General features: G+C 35.9%; 1 protein-coding gene across 1 annotated transcript in view; it reads right to left on the minus strand.

The window, feature by feature from the left end:
* Nucleotides 1-219: 219 nt before the first annotated feature.
* The window catches only part of TOX (thymocyte selection associated high mobility group box), a 243,750-nt gene continuing 221,411 nt past the window's right edge, over nucleotides 220-22,558 (minus strand). The window contains exons 6-9 of the mRNA XM_063299322.1: nucleotides 18,070-18,150; nucleotides 13,260-13,646; nucleotides 4,082-4,233; nucleotides 220-2,372 (exon numbers count right to left, since the gene is read on the minus strand). Coding sequence (XP_063155392.1) covers nucleotides 2,336-2,372; nucleotides 4,082-4,233; nucleotides 13,260-13,646; nucleotides 18,070-18,150 — 657 coding nt within the window. The 3' untranslated portion in view covers nucleotides 220-2,335. The remainder of the gene's footprint in view (nucleotides 2,373-4,081; nucleotides 4,234-13,259; nucleotides 13,647-18,069; nucleotides 18,151-22,558) is intronic.

A 22,558-nucleotide genomic window follows, 5' to 3' on the forward strand; every position in this document is an offset into this window, starting at 1 on the left:
ACCATCGTTACACAGGATTGGGCAATATTTAATAGTTCAGGAGTGGACTTAAATGTTTTTTGGGGAACGTTAAGGATCATAGTTGGTGGATCTATGTCTTGCCAAGTGGTTTGGTTTTGGTTTTTTATCATGAAAGGTGGGGAAATGGTATCATTTTTTCTTTGCTTTTAAAATACAGTTAAATTTATTGCAAAGGTAATAATATAGATTTTTAAAAAAATATTTGGTATTGTTATCTAAGGAGCTTCCAATGTCGGTAAAGGAAGGATGAGGAAATTGTCAGCTATCATTCACCCTTATGAAAAGAAGCCCATTGTTCCAGATTTTGAGAAATGCCTTGCCTGACAGAGGTCGTACCCAGGAGTAAGTAGACAGAATATCACATAATCTGATACTTGTTTGGAATGAAGAAACAAGAGAGTTTATAAGGGAAAAAGTCAGTTTCCGAAAAAGAAATGTGCTGCCTGCTGTCAATAATTAGAACAGTCCCAGGTTTATTCAGTATATAGAGGAGATTAGATATAGCTTGTGATCTCTCTCTAAGCCAATAATTCATCCCTTCCTCTCACTTGCCTGCACTCACTTGGAATGATTAGCATCCAAGATGGATTTATCAGACCTGGTTATTCTTGACTATCCATGACAATACTCCTTACAAACTGTCAGTTCTGACCTCTCATTTTCTGTTCTTCTATTGGGCCATCAAGTAAAGAAGCAATGAATCACTCTTTTCTGCTACTTCATATCCCAAAGAATAATGAACTCTATTTTGTGCTTTCATAACTGTAATAAATTTTGTGGGCTTTTGCCCCATTATAATTATTCCTTTCTCCTGCTCTTTTTTTGGAGAGGCATTCTTTGAATACATAAAGGCTTGCTTCAGAATTACAGCACTGGTCCAGTGATCCAAGTACATTATATGGGCTGCACACCTATGTTATTTTTCTAATTTATGAGCAGTTGAATGACCTCTGCAAGGAACACAATCCCTATGAATATGCAGAAAGCTTCCTTTCATAGAAGAGAATGAGCGGAAGAGGCTCTGCCATGGCAGACTTTGGATGTACTCTGTGTCTCCTTTCTTAATCATTATGCTATCTAAAGACTGAACTTAGCAGGAAAGAGAAAGAAGTTTTTATTTAATAGAGTTAATTTTTTTCCCCATTTTGGTCTTCGATCAACATATGAAGTATAGAACAATTCCTTATTATCTCCATTATCTGCCACAAAAGCTGGTTGGCTTTATTCATCTCACAGAAAAAAAGAATCATATCAGCAGCAAGTACACTGATGCCAACAAAAGTAATTTTTTAAAAAATCCTCTTTAAGGTACTAACAAATTTACTTACAAACACCTATATTTATTATTTCATAAATAGGCGCAACAGCTTCCATAAAAAAAGATTAAATACAGACACAGTATGAAGAAACAATAATACAGAGCCATATGTAAAGTTTATAATTTAGCTGTTTCCAATCTGTTTCTGCATCTAATAAAATATCAAGAAAGCATTTGGCAGTTTTATACATAAAAGGACATAAATGACATTTACTAACTGTTACACATAAAGTGATAAAAAAGCAGTTTTAGGCAGTACAAAATAAACATGTTTGCTCTTTTCCCAATATCATGGTTTTTTTTCTTTGTATAATTAATGACACAAAGCCAATTTCTGTTTAATTAAATTCATTTGGGAATAATTTTCATCTTCTTTCCTTTCAGAGTTTGAAAATATAGAACTATTAGTCAGTTGCTTAAAAATGAAGTAAAAATATGAATGTTTGCCAATTTAACCCCCTTTCTGAAATCAATAAACTGGAATGAGCCAGTTTCAAAGTACAATTAGCTACAAAAAACATTCACATTTTATACTCTAGGAGAGTGTAACATAGATGCTATTTACAACTTGCTATGACTGCTACATCAAGCCATTTAAAAAGTCTTTAGTAGTTTCATATAAACACCCATTATGAAAACCAATGGAAAATCCAGGACTTTTATCCAAGACATCTACAGTTGCTAAGGCAGTTACTAGCGCAGCACTTCACAGCAAAAATAAAAACCAACAAAATCCAAATGGTCCAAGCCTCCCTCTGTAAGGAAGGAAGAAAGCAATGTCCATTTAAGGAAGGAGAAAGAAAAAGAAAGGAGGGGCGGAGGAACAAGACAATTTTCCCAGAGTGAATGACCCACCAGCAAAAATAGTCCTAAGTGCTTAGCAACTTATATGTTCTAAATAAATGCAGAACTGCCTCGACTGCATAAAGTAATCCACAATGAAAAGACCTTCCTGCATTCCTCAGTGAAAAGAAGAGATGCGTTCCCAAAATATTTTCAGGTAAGATACAGCGCTTTGTCCCTCTGCATGGCCCTGTTGAAGAGGAGGGAAAGGAGAAAAAAGAAGTTAGGGGTCACATTAAAAAGCAAGTATAAGTGAAGGGATGGGATATTATTAATCTCTGAATCCATGCTGTGATTTTTCAAAGCTACTGAAATAGTCATATACTAAATTTCATATTCTCACTGAACTCAGGTGAAGTTTTATTTTCATGGAGAGCTCATTGCTGAAAAGAAGCCATATTCTTTTGATACTGGAGAAAAAACTTTGTCGGGAAACTCCACAAATTTTATTCTCTCAAATGTGATATTTATTCTGATAGGGGATTTTAAAATCTCTTTTCTTTATAGCACTTTGTGGTAAGAGGTTGCAAATCAATACAGTTCTTACAATTAGAAGGATTGTAATCGAATGAAAATATGTTTGCAAATTCCCTTCAGGTCAAATGCCATGAAAATGAATGCTTTGTGAGAAGTGAACACATGGGGGTCATAAACCCCAGTTGGATGGTAGGTCTGGCATCATAAGTGAACCACAATTAGAGGGAGCAAAATTGCAGCCATGGAACTCTGCCTATGTAATAAGACACTGCACCTGCCATCTCCTATATGCTCTAAAACTTCCTCCTGAGAGTCAAGAAATTTTCTAGAAGGATGTGATAGGAAACAGATCTACACTGCAAAGGACAAATAAATGAACCTGGGAAACCATCTGTAAGAGCAGAGTGCCTTGTGCTTATGCACAAGGCCCTCTGGATCAATGAACAGCTGGCTCATTCATCAGAATTTACACTTCCCGAACAAAATGTACCAGCCAAACAGAGTACTCACAAGCTGTACAAAGTTCAGAAAGCAGCAGCCTTAGATGTAAGTTATACCATCTCACTTCTGAATCTGCCTAAAGGCAAGCACCTGCCAAGTTCCCCAATTTTAGGCCACAGAGAATCAGTAATGGCAGCCAAGACGAGGTTGTTATCTATGCCTGAAAAATACTTCAAGGGTTCCTCCAGGGTGAAAACGTTGAGAAAGGCTGCTTTAAATTGTTCATATATTGTTTACTCTATCTCTGCCTATATACAAATAACAGTGTTCAAGTATGTTTATTGTCATATTAATGCTTTTGACTGTGTGTATATAATATAATGTCCTTCTTTGGACCTCTTTTTTGGATAAAAATGTGGGGTGCAAATAAGTAATTGCAGTGATTCTAAGTGAAGCAAAACAGATTTTGATTATTCTCTCTGCACTGATTCTGTTGTTAGGGTTTTCTTTTTTGACTATGGTTCAAAATAAACTTACCAAGGTCCATCTTAATCCCTCCCCACTCAATATGTTTCTTGATGAAGATTAATTAGCCCACTTCCTAGATCATATCATAAGCTGAGGGATAATGGAATCCAAAGAAGGGAATCAGCATTAGGACTGACATACTATAGGTTAAATAATGAGTATAGCTTAAGAATTCAGTTTTGGGGGCCACTGAATTAATATCCTCCCTTTTTTACTCTCTGTTTGGACACACATTTCATTCTTCTTGCTGAATATTAATTAAGAGTGAGATTTATCTGAAATTAAATATATGGAAGAGTTCAGGTGGTGTTCTTCTAAGTTACATTCTAAATAAATAAATGAGAAACCAGAAACTTATAATCTCATTTACACAAATATAAAAATGGAAACCATGCATATGGTCCAGTTTTTGTCTTAAGTGTTAACGCTAGGTGGCATGCACTGCCTACTCACCCATTACTGCAGTAATCATTATTCCATTCCACGGTCTGTGCTGGGGGATTTCTGCACCCTGAACGGACATATTCCATTGCTTGGGTAACAACTTGTGCAGCTGTGGATGTTGGATTGATAATATTCTGGTAATCAGGCTGGAGAGTAAAACCCTAAAAAACAAAACAAAACAAAACAAAACATCAAAACAAGGTTTAGTCATGCATGCTAACCTCTCAATTGAAAGACTTGAAAAAGTATTGAGTTGTTCTTTGCCATTTTCAAACTTGCAGCAAAAAAAATATAGATGGGCACTTGTGGCTTTTCAGACAATAATTTTAATTGGTTAAGACAAATGCTAGACAACACATTGCAATCATGTAGAGAGAACTTTGAGACAAAGAACAGAGACATTTTAAAGCTTTGCAAAAAAACCCCAGTGCATTCAACATGAGAAAATAAAAGAAAGGTCTGTGTGTTTCTTGAAGCTCGTATTTCGATTCAATCCAAGGATATTCTATTAGTTAATTCCAAGAATATGCAACAGAATCTTTTTGAAGGAGGCAGGCAGCAGGTGGCTGAGTGTTTTATTAGACTACACCTATTCACAATTATTGTTCTCAAACCCCTTTTATTTGCTTCAGTCACAAAAGGACCATCTGCTGCTTCCTTTATTTGCACTTCTTTCTCAACTACACAAAAAATCAACTAAAGCTTTTTAACAGTTGTTAGACTAATGTAGCAAAAAACAACAACCCTCCACTTCTGCCCCCCAAACTTGCTGTTGTTTTCAGCATGCGTAAATGTTGTTTTCTAAATCAGCAAAGCTGATCAGATTTTCAAGAATGGTTTACTGCCAAAAGGCCAGGAGACATGCTTTATTGTGCATCATAATAGACCAGCTAATGCATACCAGAGAAAACAAAACCGACCAGCCTAAAAAGAAACTTCCCAAGGACATCAGAAGACGATACGTTAAGTAAACATTTCATTTATCTGAGCAGAACAAATTTTCCTGAAATTGCACACTCTTGTCACCAGTTTATATTTGGCAAACAGAATAAACACATTACTTAAATCAACAGGTTTATAACAGACTGTGCATGTTACTATTACTGTAGCTCATAAGATGGAGTTCATTTAACAAGGGTAAACTTTTCAAGCACAGTTTTTTTGTCAGGTAGGCCAAGCTTCAGAACTTCTAAGGGATGGGGAAGGTTTGGCCTTTAACTGCTGGAATATAATTCGCATCATCTTCAATCCACTTGGCCAGTCAATAGAAGCATCTCCAGAATTACAGGCTCCTGTCAACTAATCTCAGGAATGGTTTAATACTGTGATGGGGGCAATGTTTAAATTCAGCCTCTTTCTATTTGTTTTTTTTCCTATATGACAACTAAAATAAAAATATACAGCCTAATAATGTTTGGGGAGGGAGGAGAGGGGAGGGAGGAAGGAAAATAGTGCTCACCCTTCTAAACAAATTACAAATTTCCAGAGCAGATTTGAGTGTCTATGTAGAGTTTTCTTTCTGACAAACAAATAGCTCAGGAAATCTTGATATTTTCTGTTCCAGTGGAAAATACTAAGGTTAAAAATGTGCTACTAAGAGAAGGAATGGCGATCATAAGAGTAAGCAAAAATAATGTTATTTCTTTCATTGTTTTACCCAGCTTCTTTGATCTGAATGTAGCTTGTGAGGGTCAGATTCCTCTAAAACAATTTCTTTTGACATGACAGTTCTTTTTAATATTAATAAGTGATCTATGCTAACTTTTATCCTAGTTCTGTGAAGTCTTGTTAAACTGTGTAACATATAATACTTTCCTAATCTCTCCTATGCTGTTTTTCCCTCAGGTTACTTTTTAAACGTTTCTCTGCACTACCAAGTTACTGCATTCAAATGTAGTGATGTTACAATTCTTAAGAATGGATATTGTTTTAAATCTATAAAATCTATTTTGCAACATTTCTCTCTATGCTTCAACTGCCAAGAAGGGAGAAGTTGTTTGCATGCATGAGAACTTCTTTTGAAAGTTTTTTTCCCATCACACATGCATCTACACAGCTGCATATCTATGAAAATAAGTACAATCTTACTTTTGACTTGCTCTCATGTCCAGCTGCAAAAGTGTACATGCAGCTATGGGCTTTAAAACAAGCAAATAAAATATTATAGAGGCTGAACAGTGATAAAGATATGTATAACCAATAAATGAATAAACAAACAAGCAAAAATGAATACTCACCTCCCCCCTGCTCAGATAGCATCCTCTACTTAATTCAAGAGACCACTAGGTTAAACTAAGTTTTAAAGCACCCTGACAATTGTTAGAAAACCATAACCCTCTTTAGCGAAGTTTATGGAAAATGGGCATGTTTCAGCTATCTATTCATAGGATTCCCTCTTCCTACTGTTGGAAGAAATCAAGTTTTCCCCCCATGTAGGGGAAAGGTAAGGTAAGTTAGGCTGGCCCCAAGTCACCCACTGACTTTCCATTCTAGGGGTGGACTTGAGCTGGATCTCCCTGTTCCTCACTATTAATCACTATCCCAAGCTCTGTATTTGGAAATAAATCTGACACATACTCTAATGTTTTTGTTATTTTTTTTAGCAATATATGCAAACATTACCACAATGTTATCAGGCTAGATAAACATTTTAGATACATTGTTATCTCTCTATTTTGCAAGGCAATCACTCCCTTAGCACTGGGGCTAATGTGTTATAAACAATATAAAAAGTAGTAAGGAGCATTTGACAAATACCAATATTTTTTGCCACTGTTTTACATGTAATTTTAATTCATCATAGAAGTAATTGCTTCCTTCTTTTGCTGCACTCTCTCCACAGCTATTTAAGAATCTGTAGCTAACAGACAGATGTAGAGCTGCTTCAGTTGGACCACCATGTAAGAGTTGGTTTGCTCCATTCTCCCCACAGATAGAATGTACATTATGAAATTCAAATGAAAATAGTATTCTCAAAACATCCTAGCTCATACTAATTTCCTAAAAAAAAAAAAACTAGTTAAATGAGAACATATAATTAATGTAGCAGGAGCGTTTGGTGCAGTGGTTAAGTTACCAGGACAGAAATTAGGAGACTGTGAGATCTAGTCCTGCCTTTGTCACAAAGCAGCAGACTGGGTGACTTGGGGCCAGTCTCTCTCTCTCAGCCATAGGAAGAAGAAAACGACAAACCACTTATGAAAATCTTGCCAAGAAAACTGCAGGGACTAGTCTAGGCAGTCGCCAGGAGTCAAGACTAACTTGAAGCCACACACGGATAATAGTAATATTAATACTTCATTGGTACTTATAAGTTATTAATAAATACTTTGTATCAGATTAGGGTTTCAGTTTGGAGTTTTCTCTCACATTTATTTCCAGAAAAAAAAGTACATTTGGAAAGTCTGACTACTGCTATTAAGATATAACTTTGGCCAACTTTAAGCAAAAATGAGCTGGGGGATACAGCATGTTAAAGTGACATACCAAAAATGGTCAAATTTCCTACTGTAATTCACCTGCCATATGTTTTAGATTGATTTTTTTTTAGCACTCCAGACCAACCTCGAAATTAGACTATATTTAGACAGTACAGCCTTTCTGGATTCCATAGGGAGCTACCTTTAAAGAGAATTCAAATATTTCACCTTGCATGACTGCATGAGTCTTTTTTTGGAAGAGGATGGATCCTTGTTGTACTCCTTGTCAATGTCTTTCAGAACCAGTTTAACTGCTTGAGGAGGCCAGTACAAGAAGATAATTGATGCAACTGTTACTTGCTGTCTTCTCATTAAAATCTATAAAGTCTGTGAGCACTCGAAAGAGGGCCTTCTCAGTCTCGGTTTTCTGCCTTACAGAATTCTCTACCAGGAAATACAAAACTGGCTCCATCTACTGCAGTTTCTTAGAAGGTATTAGAGATTTTAACAGACAGGATTTTCTTTTATTTTTTAAATGAATCTCTAATATTGTAATGCTCATATAGTTTATAATATAAGCTGTCTTGGGAATACTCTAAAAGGCAGGCAAGACGTGTATTTGAAGCAAAACAGTAATACAGTATTCTCCAGACAAATGGTACAGCCATGTAACCCTGTTAAAGACCATGTGAAGCATTCTTATACAGCAGACCTCCAGATTCTTTGTGCTTTCAATTTATGCATCAAAGAATGATTAATTCCTTTTAAAAGCATTGTGCTAGCTGACGTACTAAAGCTATTTTATTTAAAGAATATTAAATTTAACTACTTATCCATACATCATAATTTACCCTGACGTTTCTGCTTTGTATAATCCTGCATAAAATTAACTTAAGATATACAATTAAATGCCAGTTTAAACAACTAATTCAAAAGAACTAAATTCGTCAAGAAATCAAGCCCATCCGATAAATTAACTGAATATTTTGAAATCCAACAATTTCAATATTCAGCCCAAAGTTCAAATTATGTGTAAAACATAATTTTAAAAATCTGTAAGATTAATGTATATTTTCAATCAATATATTCATGAATGCATTCTTTAGTATAAGACATCAGTTTTCAACTTGTGATCTTTATCATTTTTCAGGCTTGTGCAGATAGGACACCAGGAGGACCTTCAAGTCATAGAGCTGCCCTTCAGAATAAATGGGCCACTATCTACAGCCTACATTGGAGCTGAATGGAGTTGTATTGTTTATGCACAAACAGTATTTACATTCTGCCAAGATTAAGTTTTAACATGCTTTCCCCCCTTCGTATCAGATCTTCCAAAGTTCCACTGCATGTCTAGCTCAACTTGAAGAACTCCATAGAGCAGGGGTCTGGGGCTAGACTTCTTCCCACTACAAATACTGAATGGAACCAGTCCTGGAGGAAGGAGAACCATCTTTCAAACTGGCATGTGACCTCTCCCAGCAGTTTTATGTAGATTTTTAACAGCATGGCAGAGATAGCCTAACACTGTGGCACCTCACACTATAGCAGCCAGGGGCAAAACTGTTCCTCCCCAAGTACTGTCAGTAACTAAGCACTCAGAAGGACTGAAACCACTATTAAACAGTACTCCTACTCCCAGTCCTTTCAGGTGGTACAGGAATCCATGGTCAATGATACTGAATGCTGCCAAGAGGTTTATATGCTGGTCTTTGACCATAAGAAAGATTTGATTTGAGTAGGCCAAGATATTTAATAGGACCGAAGAGCCACACTCCCTCCACTCAGGTATGAACAAAAGTCATTCACCTCGGTAACCAATGCAGTTTCTGTGCCATGTCAAGGTCTCAGCCCTGAAAGGAATCAATATCCTTCTTCATATAATATCCTCCACAATGCAAGTCTTATAATCTTCCTCAGCTATGTTCAATCAAGAGATTGCTTCTTCAGGACAGATGTACCACTACTTCCTTCAAGGCAGCTGTAAAACTACTTCTCTCAGGCAATACACACTCCAGGAATCCAACCACACCCCTCGTCCCTCTCCAATTTCCCAAAAGAGCAGGTAGGGCATGGATCCAGCCTTCATGTGGCAAAGCTGATACTGCAGAAAATTTTATCCACTTCCTCAGACTATTCAAGGTGAAATGAATCCCAAATAATGACATAAGATATTGTCTTGTTACCTCATTAAACTCTGCCCAAGTACCATTGAACTCAACATGAATATGAGTGAATTTAAGCAAACATGTCACTGCAGCCTTCAGACTTCTCTCAGTTGGGTTGGCAAGAAATGGCAAGAATAGATTTCCAGGGATACCAAAGCTCTAATAAATAGATTTAATGCAGCAAATTCAATGAAGTTGTTATGAAAAAATTCTGGTGAATCCTGTGAATCAAATGCAAACCCTATATACAGTGAATTCAAGGTTGAAATGTATGCACCTCTTTGCACACTCATGGTGTCATGATGCAACTGGCTAGAAATTCTGTTCAGGGAATAAGGGACAGTTTCTACCTGCCTCTTGTTTAGTTAGCAGACTGATTTGGTATCAGACTGTTTTTTAGTGAACATGTCCCCTGAAACAGGCAATGAAGTTGGGGCCTGTTCTTTTCTATACTACAGTTCTTGCAGAAATCAGAGGGGTGACTGTTTCTGAATGGTCCAATCCGATATATGTCTTGAAACTGACAGCCCTGATTAGTGGATTTCTTTAATTTCTATTTTTGTTCTTCTTACTTTCAGTTTTTGCTCTTACTTTTATGTGTCGTTCTCTATACAAACCTAGATTTATTAATACTGAGAACAATAAGCAAAATATTTTATTGAATTAATAACCTACTTTTCTGTTTCTATTAAAGAAGGAATAAATAATAAGCTGTAATCTGAATTTTGCCTTAGCAGTTTTCCTTATTAATGAAGAGTTTCCCTTTCTACTATTAATTGCAAAATAATGGGAAAGATGTAAGAAAATCCTAATATTTCAGTTTCTTAGGTTTAATTTGACAATTCTGTTGTTATAATAATGCTTGTTAAAATTACATCACAAAGCCAATGGAAGAATATCAGAAATACAAAACAGAGAAAAAAACAGCTTCAAATTGTTCTTTTACTCATTATCTAGAGCAGCCCATAAAGTGTCAGGTATGCTATTCCAACACAGAAATAGATATCATTGGAAGAGCTTTGCACACAATGAGGCAATTTTTTAAAAATCAGAACTCTGATGAACTAAAAAGACATGAATTCGTTATGCAGTGTAATGCTCAAGATAAGATCAACAACCATTTGGTGGCATGCCTTGAATTTTAAGTTTCATTTTCTTGTTCCATACTGAAATAAAAATAGGGCACTTGATAAAGATTAATTTGACGTCAGAAGGGGCATTTGCTCTTTAATTAGGTTTCTGTATCCCTACTTGGGGGTTTTGTGTGAGCCTGTAGCAAGTACTGCAGCAAAACCTAAACTGTGACCCTCATCTTCCCACTTTACCAGAAACTAATTTCATTTCCTGCCTGTCTGAAGAAGTATTTTCAACAGGCATCCATGTTTTGTCTTCATAACTGATTTATTCATCAATCTCGATGTGTTTTTTAAAACTCTTAAATTACATCCAGATCCTAAAACATCTGTTAATTACACAAGAAAATTGAAAATCTGTCTGTGTGATATCACACAAAGATTCTCCCTTAAGGTTATAAGGATAGTTGACAGATATTAATGATTTTTCCCCTTCTCCTAAACCACATTCAGAAAAATGAGTGAGGGGGAGTGAATAGCTAAAAATAATGAAATACAGCCAAATACTTACTGGATTTAAAAACTGCAGACAAAACAAACCCACATTTTCTTAAAAAGCTAGTGCATAATCATAGTGCTAAACGAAAAAAATGATGTAAAAGAACAGAAATATATTTAAATTAAAATCCATATCCATTTCTAATGGGAATTAGATAATACAGGCAGTCCCTGCCATAGCTGGGATGTACAAGGACAGTAAAACTCAGGGTGTGTGCGCGTGTCTTTCCGTCTATCACTCAGAAGTTACAGAGGTGGGAAGGGTTTTTTTTCAACCGGACACTCTCCACTAATGTCAGAACAGTGCTTCTCAACCTTTTAAATCTTATACCTATTACAGTAGCAAAGAACCCTGATACCACCATGATTAAAACAAAAATCCCACTTTCGGGACATTCATATGTTAACTGGCATTACTCAATATGCAAAACCTTTATGTTCTTCCCTACTGCACAATACACATTCTCTCTTTCAAGGCTGCAAAGGTCTGAAAATAAAGACTTACCAAGGTAGAGGATGAAGAGGCTAGCACTATGCTTTGACAGTGATCTTTCTGCCAATATCTGTCAGGCCCAGCCCAAGAACGATGACGAGTCAGTGCATTCAAACTCCAGTTCTTCATTTGCTCTGACTAGAATCTTGTTGGACTAAAGCTACCCTAACCAGGGAGACTCTAGGGCAAGGCTACCCTGAATTTCTTCACTTTCCCACCAATGCTGTCCAGACTGTGAGTCCTCTTATCTCCTTGGAATGCGCTCCCTCCTTCCTGAGAATCCACGGCAACGCTGAAGTCCACCACAATATCACTTGTTATCTGTAATCAACTTTGCATTTCCCCCCCTGCCCCCACTGCTAGTGATTCCACCAGAAGATTAGTGAGGAGTAATTGGATAGTGGTGTGTACCTCTTTCCCTTAGGTGCATGGCATATAGAACTCTATACGATTTCATATTTTCATGTAATGGTTCGGTATGTAGTGCAGAATTAAGCAAGCACTTATTTTAGTCATTAAAGAGTTATACTACTTCTTCCACCTTCCCTTGGTCTCAACCACATCACTCCACTTGGCTACCCAGTTCCTGCCTAACCTCAATTCACTGCTTTCCTGCTCTTGTTAGGGAACTAGAACAGGTTACATATGATGAAGCTGCAGTTGACTATGTCCCAGTCCCTGGGAAATGCTCATTCTCTTGGCATGCCAAGAGCTGTTCCCATACGTGAAACCACAACCATTACAATTTCCAATCTGTGTTGCTAAACCTGGCTATGAATGATAGAACCTCTAATTCAAGTTGTCTAGAAGGGGTAGACTGTTTTAATCAGCTTTCTGTAATTACAAATATGCATATGATATGTTAGAAAATATAAATGGCACAAATCCTATGTTCAAAATAGGCAGTTTGACTTAGGGGGACAGGTAAGAAAATAAGTTGGTTCCTAGCCAGAACATCAATATTTTAGGAAGGAACCTGATCCCAAAATATTTGTATACTGCTTAAAAAACAAAGTATGCAGTATGCTAGCTTGTGGAATATTGCAATGCAGGAAATATTTACTACATATCAGAATGAGGTAGCTTTTTGATTCACACTATACTTTTATTCCATTTTAATGAAAACTGGATTGACGTTTCATGGGTAACAGCATCTAAGTTACAAAGAATCACATAGCAGTGCAAATAGTGACATCCAGGTTTCTGTGATCAATTTCCTGGAACATATTATCAAATACTTTTTCCTGAAAATCAAATGTATACGATATACCTAAATTTGTGGTATCTTGATTCAACAACTACAAAGAAAATGCATAGCTATATTAGCTTATGAATGTTGTAAGGAACCTTGCTTAAACTAGCTAGACTGTTGTGATTTTCTTTTACTAACGAACCTCATAATTCAGAAGAAAATAACAGACATGTGCTAGGCATGACACACATTGGATGGTTACAGGTTAGAACCTGGCAAGGACTTACTTGTTGCATTGTTGGTGAATGTAAAGCAGACTGCACTTGCATTGGTAGCTGATTTCCAATTGATTGCTGCATTGTAAGTGGCTGATGCTGTTGTATGCTGAGATGTGGATGAATTGGAGGACTCATCTGAAGGGTTGGAGGAGGAGTTACAGCCAGGTTGGCTATTGAAACAGTCACTGGCATTTGGTTGTTAGGCTTAGGTGCTATATTCCTTGGGATATTGGGAAGTATGGCTGTTATATGAGGATTCATTCCTGCTTGTTGGTGGTAATGGGAACCTAGGAACATTGCTGAATGAGGCTGTGTAGACGCGTGGAATACTGGCTGCTTTGTGCTCATCATCTGAGGTTGTTGGGATACCTTGACATCCACGGGCTCATTGTAGCTCTGTTTGGAAAAAAAGAAAAAGCACCATCAAATATTTGAAGTCTGAGATGCACAGTTATCCTGGGAGACAGGACTTGATTTTGCCTACTTGTTCTTAACTTGCCCTATACAACCACTGACAAAAGACTCGGACGAAGCTGCTGGAGCCTCCAGTGTTTTACTATTATCAATGCAGAACAGAATACATTTTATAAAGATTATATGCACCACTGCATTATTTCTTAAAGTTTAGGACTATACTTTATAACTTCTGAATACTGAGATTTTTGAAAAATGAACTATTACATTTGTACAAAAGAAATATAATAAATGAATATGCAACTCATTAAAACATAATCAAGAACAGGAAAAACATATCCAACCCCAGGCAACGTCTAATGTTACATGTGAACTTCTGTTTGCACACTGGAACTTATCTTCACTTTCTCTCCCTTCCCCCCTGTGTTTTCTTGACATTAGATCTGGGGAACATGAAGATGGCATATTACTATGGGTAGGAGTAATCTATTCCACTAGTGATGCCATTTTGTCAAAAGATAGATACTTCTAAACATAAAAGTGATAGTTGACCCAAGCTACAAATTAGACATTTGGCACTGATATTTCTTTTAAGTTCCTCTCATGATAAAAGAACCAAAATGATACCCTGATTATGTCTGCTTCAATTGCCATTTCTCTGCTGTCTCTTGCTTATGCAAAATATGCTCTCTTTCCCAGCCCCTATAGATCTTTTTAATAAGTGCTGCTGCTTGACTCAAACATAGTACATTTCTCTATTTGCTCACCATTTTATTACTTTTTTCTCTTATTCCATGTCTAATTTTAACAGGGAGGTGTTATCTTGTTTACCACAGTGAGGAGTGTTGAACAATTGGGAGATGAGCAGATTAAGTGCCTTAGTAAACACTTTCCCCAAAGAATGACCAAGGTATTTAAAATATACAGTTAACACTGACTAGATATAGCCATCTAGCTCAGTATAACATCATCATCTATTTACAGATTGGTTTGTGATGTTTACTAAATAGCACCCTTTTGTAGTTTCATTTTCCCTATGTCCTATCTGCTACATTTCAGGGACAATTCGTTATAAATATTTGTGTAACTGACATGATATGAATAAATCTGGTTGTACCATGCCAAATTTTGAAAATTGAACCTGCATAGCTTCCTGGAAGTTATGACCCCTACCACTATAGTTTTTCCATGTAGGAAATGGGATCTAAGATTCGGAACCCCATTTTCCCCCACTTCTGCCCCTTACATAGCAGCACAGAAGTTTGGGAGTAGACAGAAGTTTGTGTTCATAAACTGGTTATGAGATCATTCAATCTCAGCCACTGCCTTTAGAAGAATTTTTCCAGTGCTTCAGAATTCCTAATCCTGTCCGGGTTTTATTTGCAGCAGAAGTTAAAGAGAATAGTGTATTTTATAAGAGGTCGCTTGAATTTATAAGTTAAAAGACAGATACTGAAGCATTATATACCATCCTCTAATGCATGAAATGTGAAGTTTGATGGACAGCTATAATAGCTTACCTACAATCGAATACACAGTTTCTTTGTAGAATGTAGCTTTATTCTGGATCATGACAGTAATTGATTAGCCCTGTTCCTAGAGATTACTGATAATCTCTGAATCTTAGACCCTACATCGACCAGCAGCTGACTTGACAACTCACCAAGTACTACAGGATTATCCCATCAAATGTTTAAGCTTAATACACAATTTAATCTGTAAATTTTACTTTTAATATTTGGGGAGGGGGCAGGGATTAGAATAATCAATTTAATAATAGCTTCCATATAATATTAAAAAAGAGATTTTATATCAATTTTGCTCAGTTTCCTGCACTGTCGTTTTCTAATAGCTGTATTATAAACTTGATGTGCTCACATAAATGCAGTAAAGAGTAAGATATTAACTCCCAAGGGCTTGCCAGCAGATATGCACCTAATTCATATCTTAGGGAGAAGTTGAAAGAATAACTAGTAAAAGCTGAAACATGCCAGGAAAAAAAATGATAAAATGTTCCTTTGAAAGTAAGTGGTACTATGTCAAAACAAAGGTTGGAAGATGCATGTATGCCCTTATTCTATAACCTCGATGTCGCATTTGCTCCATTTTCAAGTCAAAATAAGTTTAATGTTACTCCAAGCTCTCTGGGGTCACTGGAGCTTGTGAGGAACCATTTGTATTCTTTCTGATATATGCACCATCACCACCAATCAACCAGTATGCACATTACAGAAATTGGCTCATTATGTACAATAATATACAGTGAAAAAAAATGATAACTTCATCTTCCCCAGTCAAGCTTTAATAATGATAGCAACAAAAATGTATTTTCTCCAGTAAACTGCACAAAATTAAATGGAAATGATAACGGGAATTCAATTCTCGGTGCATAAGTAAGAGTATGTCTTTCACTTGTGCAGAGTGGCATATACACACTGAGTGATATGTATGCAGAAGAAAATACATACTTGAAAAGGGTGCAAAGCAAGAAATATGAAATGCTGTTTTTTTAAACACAAAGCAAAAATTGCACCAAAAAAGTAGAATGTGTCAATGGTGTTTCATTCTTATTATTCTTATACCAATAAAGATGGTAATAGAGTTTAATTCTTTATAAAGTACATTTTATGGGAGATTCCTAATGGTTGTTCCACCCAAATATTACATAGTGCAGAGAACTGAAAACCCATTAAATGTTTCAGGACCCTGCCTCCTGACTTGGAGACAAAGTGACAACTGATCCAAGCTACACCCAACTAAAAACAAACAAACAAACAAGTCCCATTATTTTAAGAAAGAATGGATGTTGAAATTCCCTGCAACAAGAAAAAATATGTAGCATCAGAGGCATCCAAGGAAGGGCAAGAAGGGACAAATGACAAAACGAGCATTGTGACACAAGTTGTGATGTTGCACATGTACATGGAGTTTGCATTAATGCTTGTTTAATCATTCTGATGAAATTTTGGATTCTGTGAACACCTTTGGCAATAGTTTGAAAGGGGAGTTGTTGTCTCTGTGTGGATGCATGTGTAATTTCCACACAGTTCATAATGTTTATAATTTCCCTGAGGGTAAGAATCCTAAGAACTTGTGCTGAACAGTGAAGATACAAAGGCCACAAGGACAGGCACTAAACTATTACAGAGTTAAACAAAAATGTGAAAACTAAATTTTGAAGAAAAGTTTAAGTTTATTAACTCAAAAGCTAACACATTTTAGACTTCTGAGTAGGGGAAGTTTATTTTTTTGTATGACTTTTGAAGATAATCTAATCTTTGTAAATTGTATAAAACATACGTGCTATTCTATATTACAGGGTATAAGAATTGCATACTTTTAGAAGAATAGGCATGAAGTTCTGGCAGTCAGATCTGAGCTGGTTCTGAAAAAGCATGATAAGACATTAACTAACCATCCTGTGTAATCAGAACACAAGAGAACCTTGTGGATTGAAACTATTATTCAGTCCTCCTGGATGCCTTGTAGAAATTCTTGAACCAAACAACAAATGCAAAGCATCCTTCTATGCATGGTTCTCAGAAACTTGTGATCTCTTAGGTTAAGCATCCCTCTTAAAATGAAGCTGTTCTTCAGAGGCTAAATGATCATAAATTATATGCTAGTATGTATCTGACATTCTGAGATGGATCATAACTCACTAGTACAGTGCCTGGTTTCCATGTTGGAGGTCCCAGATTCAGTTTCTAGCATTTGAAAAAAAACTAATGAACTTCTGCTTGAAAGTCTGGAGAACTATCACTCACTATAAGGGAGTTTACTATGGTTTGCTCTACAGTGAAGAGGGTATGGGTTTCCTATCTTTTAAATTCCTTGGGACAGGTTTTTATGTTGTACTCTGTTGGAACCGGCAACACAAAGTACTTATGAGTATCTCTTCAGCAGATAAAATAACAAATCCTGACAGCTCAACAACAACAAAAGCCATGGTAGGCAATAAAAATTGCTTGCTTCTCAGAAACAAAGTTGCAATTCACAGCATTTTAAATAATGCTGTACAATTTGTTAAACTACACGCAAAAGTAATAAAAGTTGCAACTTAGGACAATGGAAGAGCTTAGTCAGTATTTTAAATAACATCATCATCTGAATCGCATTATCTAGAATGCTTTGCTGTGTGGTATTTATTTATTCATACACATCAAACAAGTGGACTACAACTCTGTTAATCTCTGTAATTCCAAGGCAAGAATGGCAAAAGGTTTTGAGAACGCCCTGGCAAATCTTACAATATTAGGCTAGCACACATTTGTATCCTCATTTTTTAAATGAACATGGCCATTTTTAAAGTAATCCAAGCAAAATAAAATATGCTAAGACGTGTTGGGAAAATATCTCAGAACGGTCAGACTGCAGAATTCCATGAGAACCGAAACCGTGTTACCTTCGATACAAGGCTTGCCCTGTATGCAGCTAACTGCTTCAGATACTCTTTCTTAGCAGCTTCAGTTTTCTTTTTATATACCTTCAAATAAACAAGGAAAAAGAAAAAAGTCAGTAACAAAGTTTATTTTGAATTCAAATAAAATCACATTCTCTACAGTACTTATACAGTATAACAACTACAAACATTATGCTTTTAATTCTCTGTTTCCTACACTTTTTCTCTGCAAGGAATAATAAAAAAGTAAGAGTTAAAATGTGAAAGTACAGATTATTCAGCGGCCGAGAGTGGTGTGAAACATTACCTGAAAGAACTAATTACTGAAAGGGGTGGGTGGGTTAAAAATGGTTAATTTGACCAAAACTACCATGCTTCTGGGTGCATTATTGCATTACCTTGGCCAATATGGTATATATCCTCCAGATGTGTCGAATTACAACTCCAATAATTTTCAGTTAACACGAATGCTTTTCAGCAATTCGTCTGTGATGACCATAACATAAAAATCTTCAATGGATAAGATCTCAATCAAGTTAATTTCATTTTGATAAAGTTTATTATACACAATCCTGTTTCAGTGAAATTAAATCTGGACTGAGTTTGATATGGTAAGATAAACAGGGAACAAGGCTTAGCAGGTTTTGCTACCTTCTTTTTCTCTGCTCCCCAGGAAGTCCCAGCTAATACAGAACTACCTGCTTTAAGGGACAATTTTCACAATTAACTGAAATGCTTGTTAGCAATACAATTTTTACCTGAGATGCTTGCCTACTCCAAAATAATCATGCATGTCTGACAGACAGTACGTTCCAATAATAAGAAAGCCATTATTGTAATGGCTGTTTAACATCATGAACCTGTCATAATGGTAATAGCAGCAGTCATCAGCAACAAACCAAGAAGGTAATATGAACATACCATTCTGATAATAACAATTAACAAACATCTGTCTCATGAGTAAATGTCATGATCTAAAACTTGAAGGAAAATTCAGTAGGAAGATATTCTCTAGCATTGCATAAAATACCATACACAAACAGCTCCAAAATAAGCTAAGCTAAGCCATCTATGCTACTTTATACTGGAAATAAACCATAGATATTATTTATTTATCAAATTTATATGGCCACTCATCTCACGCAAAGTGACTCTGCATGGCATACAACAAAACATACCATTAAAACATACTACAAAAACAAAAACAACTAAAACAGTAAACATAGATAAAAACAAGATCACAAGTGGGAGAAAATTACACATAATACAGCCAACACGTGGGCTGCCTATTACCAGGCTTGTGGAAAAAACCCACATTTTAAGGGCTTAACCTCACCTCAGGAGGGATAACGTTCCAGATGTTTCATTTACACAAAGCTAATGAACAAATGGGACTTACCTAGAAATGTAGAGCTTCCTGTTCAATATTCCAGCCAGCCATGACCTCCTCCATGATATTACATTGCACCCAGGAATCAGTTCCCTGTCCCCAGTCAGCATGTTTAATCTATCATTGTATTGTATTGTATTGTATTGTATTGTATTGTATTGTATTGTATTGTATTGTATTGTATTGTATTGTATTGTATTGTATTGTATTGTATTGTACTATATTAATAAAATGCCAGTTTTCTCTACAAACCTATTTTGTGTAGATAGTGTGATTTCGGCTACATGTACAATTGTACCTTTTTATTTTTCAATATAGATAGAATTATTATTTTGTATATACTACAACCAATATTTGCCCATTTCTATGAGTAACTTACATGGACAAAAAACACAAGGATTTCATTATTTAAATTGGATAATGGAGTAAGTAACAGAGAGGAAAACAATCATGGAGTGAAGAATGGGGGCAAACACAGTATTCAGTTACTACTGGAAATTAGTATTAAATGACAAGTCTATAGAGAAAAAAAGAGTTTTGAGGAACTTATCTAAAGAAGGAAAAGGAAGCCTGATTTACATTTAGCTGCTGGGGGCAATTATAAATATATTTATATTGCATAGATACTTGTAAATATTTCCTTTTAATCAGTTAAATTCTTCATGTCATCATTTTATTTATTTATTTTATTAAATTTGTTATAGCTGTCCACTCCAGTAGGCTCTGGGCAGCTTACAAAATCCAGTACACAGTTAAAAACATAAAACAAAATGAGACAGGCTGGACAAAAAGCAACCATAACAATAATATGGACATTTCCCTGTAGTTTCGTTGGCCCAATAAAAATAGTTTGCTAATTCTACCTTCCTGGTAGTCCCTGCAACTCTCCATTCCAAGTACTTAACAGGACCAACCCTGCTTTGTTTCCCAGTCCAGGATTCTAAGCAAGGTTGGTCCTGACTAGTACTTAATGAGGACACACCTGGGAATTCAAGGCTGGAATGGGAAAAAAAATTCCAGAAGAAAGCAACACTGTACTCCTTGGTGATGCTGCTAAGAGATGAATGGATACCGTCACCAAGGTTTAGGCTTAAGTCAAGAATGTTTTTAAACGTTTCTGGTTTCAACTACCTCAGCACTGAAGAACAGTAGGTGTGATTTGCTTTGACTTAGGAAGCAAGAATACTGATTTTAAAATGACAGGTGTAAAGATTTATTATAATAACCCTAACAAAGTACACAGTGACTTTGATTCTGTGCCTAGTACCAATATCCAACAGGCAAGTGCTAGTACATGCAGCATTCATATCATCCTAAAGTAGTGCGAAACTGAGGTGGAATGGGGAAAATCTAATATTTCCCATACTCCCCCCTTTAGATTAGAAAAACAATCACTTTCTCCACAAAACCCCATTCCACTGGTGCTAATGGAAACTTTTTAAAAATCTCTGTGGCTGTGAAGTTTATGAGCTTATACATTTTTCCAGATGTAATAATTAGGATCTTAGTGGAGACAATCACTGTCTGGGGAATGGGATCAAATAGATATGAATGGAAGAGTAATTTATAAAAATCAGTCCTTTGCAATTATGGCTACTATGAACCTACTGTCTCCATGATATAGACTCAGAAAAAGGCTCTATTTCTGTAAGTTTAGAGTAATATATTTCAAACTTATTAGGCCACATTATTTTAATGTAAACACAGGCATATACTTTCAAGCACTGCATTCCCAAACTATAAAATTATATATGAAATGGTACTATATTATTGTTACAAAATGAGCTTTTTTATTCCATCAGAGCTATGTTTTTGACAATATGCAAGTTTCTCTAATCTTTGCTGGAAAACCCTAGGGTTTGCTTAAAAGGATTAAAGATTTTGCATCCCAGGAAAACGTAAGATCATCGTGAAGAAACCGCCATACTAGGATACTAAGGCTGTAAATATCGAGAGTGGAATAAGAATAATATGTTGATTCTAACTGTGCGCTGGCAAGTGTACATTCTTTTGCAATTTCTTCAGATTACAAAGCTAAGCTCATTTTGTTTCAGAAAGGATTTATAGCAAGTAATGCTTCTGAGTTGATTGGCTGTGGTTATTGGTAAAATGTATTGTTTGTTTCAAGGAAATTAAACACCCGTTATTTGACAGTTTTTTCCTCCCTAGCAGCTAAAATTAAATTTGTCTGACCTGAAAGAACAGGCAAAAATGTAAATTGCACTCTCTTTTTGAATACATCTGCATAATTTTGTTATTTCATATTCAAAACAAAAATTGAGCCTAATAAGAACAACAGATCACAGATTTATTTCTGACATTTTTCATTCCATATGTCCAATTATGGTAGTTCTACAGAACTTTATATGCAGTCACCATTTATGGCAGCTTATCATACAGATACCATTTCCTATCTAGTCACACATTCAGTACTCAAATGTTAAGGTTATGGTATAGCATAATTAATATTAGTCTTATAGGTTAAATATAGCAAAAGATACTAAGATGGGAAAACACACAGGCAGGATAATTTTATAGACATAGCCTAGCTTCAGGACCCAGAATTCAAATGTTCTATAAAAATCCACACCTCATTACAAATAGTGCCTTTATCCTGATGCTACATTTGCAAAAAACAATCTATTCAGCAACTATTTATTTACATCACCCAGGAGTTTCAGAGTTAAAGAAGGGAAATATATGAACAGCAATACAAATTTATTAGAAATTTATTGGTCCCAGCATTATAAATTAATATTCATACATTCGATGCAGTAGTTTCTCAGCTTCATCATGTACTATGATTTAAACATCTACCTTTGGGTTGAGATTTAACTAAAGATCTAACTATCTTTAATTTAAACAATTTTAATCACCTGAATTCTTTCTGGAGAGAAAAATTCTCTTTTATCAATTTATATTGGTAATGACATTTACTGCTCTTAGGACTCACCTGGTCATTTGCCAGCATCTGGTAGCTGCAATAGCAGTTGTTGAATCAGATATGAAAAGTTGATCAGAGATGACTAGGTCTAGCTGACATGGTGTCTGAGCTGTTGGTGACTTGGTTGGGTATATATTGCCCCATCCAAGAACTGGTAC

This window comes from Candoia aspera, chromosome 3, assembly GCF_035149785.1.
Source record: "Candoia aspera isolate rCanAsp1 chromosome 3, rCanAsp1.hap2, whole genome shotgun sequence".
Classification (NCBI taxonomy): domain Eukaryota; kingdom Metazoa; phylum Chordata; class Lepidosauria; order Squamata; family Boidae; genus Candoia; species Candoia aspera.